Here is a 7136-nt window from a genome sequence, read left to right as displayed (position 1 = left end):
GGTTTAATCTCTAGCACCACATAAACTGAGCATGGCACATACCTGTAATCCCAACCCTCTTCAGGTGGAAGCAGGAGAATCAGAAGTTCAAGGTTCATAGTGAGTTCCAGGCCAGCCTGGGATCCATAAAATCCTTTCATCTCCCTCCACCAGCCCTCTCCCCAACCCAGCCTCACAGGGTTTCTCTATACAACTATGGCTGTCCTGGACTCCCTTTGTAGACCCTGAGTGCTGAGATTACAGATGAAATCCCTTCTTTAAGAAAAAGAGAGAGACTGAACAGCAGCAGAAGAAATAAAGATGTTTGCTAATTTATTCTTTGAGAATAAAATAAATTTAGACACTGGAAGTAAAAGTCCTCCATAGACAGTTTTACTGTCTTTTAAGGTTGGGTGAATTCTAAGCAACCAGCCTTGATATTATTAAGTATTTTTTTAAAGAACTCTTTGCCTGCCTTTGGATCCCTTTCCCGCAGCTGGTCAGCCTTTCTAGCCTCAATACAAGAAGATGAACCCAGTCCTGCTTGACATGCCAAGGTGGGTTGATTCCCATGGGAGGGGGCACCGGTGGAGGGATGGATAGGTGAGAGGAACGGACTGGGAGAAGAGGAGGGAGGGGAAATTCATACCAGGATTTAAAGTAAATAAATTAATTAGTAAGTGAGGAAAAAAAAAAAAAAAACCTCTTTGAGGTTTAACATATTTGGAAACTCAGGTTTCTCATCTGACACAACAGGATAAAGTTGGCACACAGGGTGCAGGGAGGAACCTATGCTAACCACACCTGATTCCTGAGCTCGCCCACTTGCTCACTCCCCCCACCTCATTTTCCCCCAACCCCACTCAGCATTTCCTCTATGGCAGGCAATAAGACTTGCCTGAGGCCACACTCATTTCCTCAGTCCCTCCACTATTGTGGAAGGTAATGATGTAATACATAGGAGGAGATTTATGGGGACCTTTAAAACCCTGAGTCTCCAAGTTTGCCTGATCACTTCTTCTCAGCATCCTGCCTAGCAAAGAAGCAGCCCGCTAGCATGATCCGAGGAGGCTTGAGCGAGGCCAAACCTGCCACACCAGAAATCCAGGAGATTGTTGACAAGGTGAGTCACTGCACTTCAGGATGAAGTTTGATCCCAAATCAAACTTTCAAAATTTGGTTCATAATTTGGCCCTCTGTTAACAGTGTGGGAAGAAAAAGAAAACAAGAATGTGTGAGATTTGCTCAGACTTTTATACAGCTTAAAGAGGAATCTTAAGCCTTTCAGAGAAATTTCAGTACTCTAATTGTAAAATTGGCCAAGTCAAGCTGTTTACTGCAGCCTCAGTTTCCTCCTTTGCTGAAGGTGAATTTGTGCTTTTACTTACCTTTTACTTACATGTGTGACCCCAGGAGCTCTGATCCCTGACCGATGGAATGTTTTCCACCTCACTACTTGAAGCCAGTGTCTAAGGTTGTTAGGGACATCTCAGGTTGACAGCAGATAACACTGTTAGCGATTCCTGCACTGATTTCAGATTCTTTGCCACCATACCATCGCGTCAAAATAGAACTCAATGTTTCTAGCAAGTTAATATATCTCCCTTAACTATCACCTATATGCTAAAAATGTACTGTGCTGCATGTTTTATAACAGAGAAACACATGCAAATTATGGGTGTAGTTTGCAATCTGTCACCCTATTTTCTTATATCACTTTGTTTTTCCTCCCTGAAACATCACATCACCCAGGCAGACTAGATTAGTTGGGTTTGCTGTTTGTTTGTTTGAGACATGGTCTTGCTATGTAGTCCTGGCTAGTCTAGCACTTAAGTAACCCAGGGTGGCCTCAAACTCATGGCATTTCTCCTCCTCAACTTCTAAGTGCTGGGATTACAGACATGCACCACTATGCCAGGAACCACAGGCCTCTATGTGAGTCAAAGAGATGGGAGCCTTCGTGTGTAAGGCCCTGGACATTCTACAGGCTGTCACAGGCCTATTATTCAATGACTAAATACTAACTAGTTCTCACTCGTGGGTTTATTTTAATAAATATCTTGGGCATTTTACTTTTGAGGAAGATAATATTGAATCTTTACATCTTCATCTGGCTTCTCCCATCAAGCTGCCGTTCTCAAGCTTGATGTGCATATGAGTCAGCAGTCGCTCTAGGTGAAATGCAGGCTACACGGCCCGCACATCCACATTTCATCCAGACTCTCAAGTTCTGTGGTTGCTCTACCCATGGTTCCCTTTCCTGTAGGACTGGATATCTGGCATCCCAGGATGCTTGGGAGAGATGGGGATTTCAAATAGGTTACCTCCATTTCATTTGTAGGAAGAAAAAGCTAAAAGGACTCACTAAAACCACATACAGAAAAATGATTTCAAAAACAAATATGCACAGATCAGGCAAAGTTACTATACGTGTTGCCTGAAAAATCCCAAGAGATGTTCCAAAAAATATACACACACACACACACACACACACACACATATATCTCTAATGTATTTTTATCACATAATTTTTAAAAGTTAGGAAGCTACCGGAAGGGCTTACCTTGCTGATAACAAGATCTGTGGGCCACATCTCCGGGAATAAAATTAATTTAGAAGTGTGTGTTTGCAGCTTTGGAAAAGTAGAATGAGAAATGGACATTAACAGGGTTGCCTCACCCGGAGAAGGAACTTTGCTCTTTTAAAAGCCTTCGCCTTGTCTTCGCCCCACCTCCCATTTGACCTTCAAAGCTGCAAGGCAGGCAAGGAGGGCATCACATCTTATTTTCAGAATGTGAAACCAAGACTCAAAATGCTTGAGAGTCACCCAGTTAGGAAATTAACCTGCCCATTCCACCGGGAGCTTTGCAGGTATGAGAGGAGAGACTGCAGCAAACGTGCCTCCTCTGTGGAAACCATGGCCTCAGATTTAAATCGTCATTCAAGGTGCCCAGCCTCGACCCATTTGGTGACAGGGGCGTTTCCTGAGTCTTTCCTAGGTGTCTAGTGTCTAGTGTCTAGTGTCAGGCTACAAATGGTAGAAGCTACCTCAAGGGCGATAAGACCTGGACTGTACGTCCCAAAAATTAACAGTGCAGAGAAAATCAAGATATCTAGAGCACATTAGGAAATACAACGTAATTAAACACTTTTAAACCTAATCATAGGTTAAAGAACTAAAAGGACTTTGGGGAACAAGGACAGGCGTGGTGGCTTGACTTTCAGACTTCACTCCTCTGTCCCCTCTGGCAGGAGACAGCCTGAGGGGACAATTCCCAGTTAAGATTTAGAGACTTGAGCCACCATTCTAGGCTCCTCGGCATCTCTGAGGTTCCCAGGTTTGTAACTCAGCTAAGTGGCAATAACACAGCTTAAAAGCATTCTCTCCCTTTCTCTTCATAAGATCAAACCGCAGCTGGAAGGGCAAACCAATGAGAAATACGAAACCTTCAAAGCCGTCGAGTATAAATCACAAGTCGTCGCTGGAATCAATTACTTCATTAAGGTTAGACTCTGTCCTCAGTTACGCACTGCTGTGATGTGTTCTGTCGCCCCGACTGGACCTTCATTTAAAGATAACCTAGCAGTTATCTTTAACTAAGACACCTGCAAGTAGAAGATTCCCAGATTCCCAGATATTTACCTTGTTTTTCCTTGTGAATATAGAAAGCTTTTGTTCGTGGTCTTTAACTTCTAAAACTGTACAGAAAAAGACGGTGTAACAGCCAGCGCATTGGCTCCGGGCCACGGCCATTTCTTCTGTCATGTGCTTGCATAAGTCTCAGTGTATGGGACAGACGGTGTCTTAAAGCATTTTCCACCTCAGAACGTCCTAATTTTATATGTGTTCAAGTTAAATGCACTAAAGGATTTCAATCGTTATCTGAAAGAATAACTCTTTTCTAAATAGCTATTTTCATTCTTTAGCTGTTTATATAACTTAAATACTCCTTTTAAAAAAATTATTTCTGTTTCTAAGTAATCTGTTTGCATGTACTCCTGAACGCCAGAAGAGGGCATCAGGTCTCATTATAGACAGCTGTGAGCCTGCTTGTGGTTGCTGGGAATTGAGCTCAGTACCTCTGGAAGAGCATCAAGGGCTGTTAGCTGCTGAGCCTTCTCTCCAGCCCCCAAATAAATCTTTTTATAGCTCAAGCAGGTCCAGCTCCTGACACTCCAGCTATAGTAAAAAGCCATACTTAGAGTATTTTAAAAATAAATTTTAGGAGACAGAGAAACAACTCCACCATTAAGACTTAATGCTGCTCTTGCAAAGTCTCAGGCTCAGCTCCCAGCACCCACAGCAGATGACCCACAACCGGCTGCAGCAACAGCTGTAAGAGGCCTGACCCTCCCCACATGTGCACACCCATAGATAGAGGCACGGGAATACACATAATTTCTAATAAATAAATAAATAAATAAACAAACAAACAGACAAACAAACAACTTTTATAGTCATATCAAAAAATTAAATTAAATGTCCTGATTAAGTTCTAATAAAAAAATATTTTGACATTCTTGTGATGACAAGGGAACCAATTAAAAAACTCAACTGTGGAAAATAAATAGGATCTGTGTTTATGTCTATATATTACACAATGACTATCTTGATTCCAAAGATAAGAGCTATTCAAGTGACTTTACCTACTCGGCTTGGACACTGGACCAAGGCACGATGCCATTTATTTCTTCTTTTTAAGTAACTAATAACTTAAGCTATGAATTTTAATATATTGATTAAAAATAAAATGCCTGCATCAAAACAAAACCAACCAGCAAGAGAAACAACATGATGTAGACATTGGAATCCACAGATCTGGGTTTGAATTAGGACTCTGCATTTACAGGGGGAAAAAATTACTACACATTAATGTTTGGTGGTTTTTGTTTGTTTATTTGTTTTTTGTTTTTTTTTTTTGTAGTTGTTTTTGATGGTTAGGGTGTTTTGGTTGTTGTAGTTTTGATGCAGGGTCTATGTGTATCTCAGGCTGTCCTGGAACTCAAACACCATATTATAATTGAACATGACCTTGAATGTCTGTTCCTCCTGCCTCCACCTCCTGAGTGCTGAGATGAGAGGCACACACCACCTGGCTTACATATAAGGTGCTGGTTTTCCAGACCCAAGGCTTCATGCAAGCTAGCCAGCACTCCGCTGGCTAACCGCCCCAGCTCCCAAAAATTACTCTGTTAATCTGTGTCTGGTGGCTTTGAAACTGAGAGTGTCACACTTTTTTCAGACCTACGGTAAGAAGTCAGTGAGATCACACACACACACACACACACACACACACACACACACTCGCTGTATAGTGCTCATCATAGTGTTATATACATTGGTGAACCGATTAGTAGCATTTTAAGATTAAGGGAGGAAGGACTGTCAGAACATAATATCTACTGTATAACACAGAACTTCTATTGTTCCAATGAAGAACAAAGTGGCAGTTCTTACCCTGATGTTCTAGGACCTGGGTTCATGCCCAAACTACTGATGGGAGTGTCACCCGTGACATCTAAGCTCCTTTTATTTTATAAAGGAGGCGACCTGCTGGGCGTTCACAAAGTATCCCAATAAATCAGAGGTATGGGGACCATACAGTCCATACTTTCTCAAGTAATTCTGGGTTTAGCCTGCCAACTTGAAAGTCAGAAAGCAGATTCACCAAAAATACAGGCTGCCCTCTGCTCCTGTTCCAGGCATCCTGGAAATAAAATGTGAATGAAATTTGTGCCCAGGAATGAAATTTGTGCCCAGGATTTAATGAAAAGTACAATAAATTAAATCCAGCTGGAGAGAGGGCTCAGTGGGTAAGAGTGCTGGCTGCTCTTGCAGAGGACCTGGGGTTGGGTCCCAGCACCCACATGGCAGCTCACAGCCATCTCTAACTCCAGTCTGAGGGGACCTAACACCCTCTTCTAAGGTCTCCAGGCCCTGTAGGCAAGTGATGCTCTTGAAGACACATGTTCATACAAATAAGTTAACTAAAATCTTTTTCTAAAAGCTATTAAAAATGAACCTAGGAAATATGCCTCCTGCCATACTGTTAGTTGCTCTTTCTCTTAACACTAGGGCTGATGGGAGCTTTGTTCATTGATGCTGCCTTAGGCCACAAGTGTGGTTTCAGGACAGCTTACCACATCAAATCTTTACAAGAGAGATTTGTCATACAATGGATATCCATGTTAATAACCTCTTCCTCCCTCCCTCCCTCCCTCCCTTCCTTCCTTCCTTCCTTTTCTTCTTTCTTTCTTCTTTTATGTTTTTCAGGTTGATGTAGGGGGTGGCCGTTACATTCATGTGAGAGCCTTCAGTGGTATCAATGATCACGGTTTTGAATTTAGTGGTTACCAGGCTGACAAAACCAGGGATGATGAGCTGACCTACTTCTAAGAAGGAAATTCTAAACTTACCCGAGTCTTCTCATTGTAAAGAGATGTGGCCATCAATAAAGAAGCATTCTTCAAATAACTGTCTTCTTCCATCATGACTCATTATTGCATCGACCTTTACTTTCTAGACGATTATTTTAAAATACGGAACGGTTCATGAATTTGCACGTTATCCTTCTGCAAGGGCCATGCTAATCTCTGTATCATTCCAGTTTTAATATTTGTGCTGCCAAAGAGAGGACAGTGTTAATGGTTCAGAGCAGAGGTTCCACGGTAAGTGATACCAACCAGAAGCCTTATAGAAACTAAGGCTTGCCTGCAATTGCAGACAGGATAGGACCGCCCTCCTTCCTGGCAGGGGCATGCACCAGTGGCTGTCAGGCACGCACAACCCTGTGGTTGCCCAGAACCCAGCATGCCATATCTGCCTTCCTACTTGAAAATTAAGCTGGTATTTTACAAGACATGCTTTGAAACAGTCCTAAACTTACAGAAAAGCTGTGCTTTCCCCCTTCCCCACTTTCCCCTCACTCTTGAAGAGTCAGGGGCAGTGATTTCTCACCACCAACAGATGCTTTCTGGCACTCAACTAGTGCAAACAGCAGTGTGCATTCCCACTAACAAGGACATTCTCCTGCACAGCCAGAAACCAACAACCAAGATCAGAAAATGAACACTGTTGCTATGCTAACATCTAGGCCCCAGATGTCATTCAAGTTTTTCAAATTATTGCAATAATGTCCTGTATTACCAAAGGTCCA

The 7136-nt window shown here is 42.4% G+C and overlaps 1 protein-coding gene and 1 non-coding gene across 2 annotated transcripts; one reads left to right on the top strand and one right to left on the bottom strand.

The window, feature by feature from the left end:
• Positions 1-942: 942 nt before the first annotated feature.
• LOC129689555 (cystatin-A-like) lies at positions 943-6530 on the top strand. The gene is made up of 3 exons (XM_055624756.1): positions 943-1102; positions 3383-3484; positions 6254-6530. The coding sequence occupies exons 1-3, from the start codon at positions 1037-1039 to the stop codon at positions 6374-6376; spliced, it is 291 nt and encodes a 96-aa protein (XP_055480731.1). The 5' UTR covers positions 943-1036; the 3' UTR covers positions 6377-6530.
• LOC129689869 (U6 spliceosomal RNA) lies at positions 6514-6617 on the bottom strand. Its single transcript, XR_008722193.1, has one exon. It is a non-coding gene; the product is annotated as a U6 spliceosomal RNA (small nuclear RNA).
• Positions 6618-7136: the final 519 nt, after the last annotated feature.

This window comes from Psammomys obesus, unplaced genomic scaffold (genome assembly GCF_907164565.1).
Source record: "Psammomys obesus unplaced genomic scaffold, mPsaObe1.curated_primary_1811, whole genome shotgun sequence".
Taxonomy (NCBI): Eukaryota; Metazoa; Chordata; class Mammalia; order Rodentia; family Muridae; genus Psammomys; species Psammomys obesus.
The sequence above is the reverse complement of the archived record's forward strand: the minus strand, read 5'-3'. Positions and strand labels throughout refer to the sequence as shown.

Coding starts and splice junctions, on each gene's coding strand:
- LOC129689555 (XM_055624756.1), top strand. CDS start 1,037: ATGATCCGAGGAGGCTTGAGCGAGGCCAAACCTGCCACACCAGAAATC. Junction 1,103..3,382: donor TCCAGGAGATTGTTGACAAG/GTGAGTCACTGC, acceptor TCTCTTCATAAG/ATCAAACCGCAGCTGGAAGG. Junction 3,485..6,253: donor GAATCAATTACTTCATTAAG/GTTAGACTCTGT, acceptor TATGTTTTTCAG/GTTGATGTAGGGGGTGGCCG.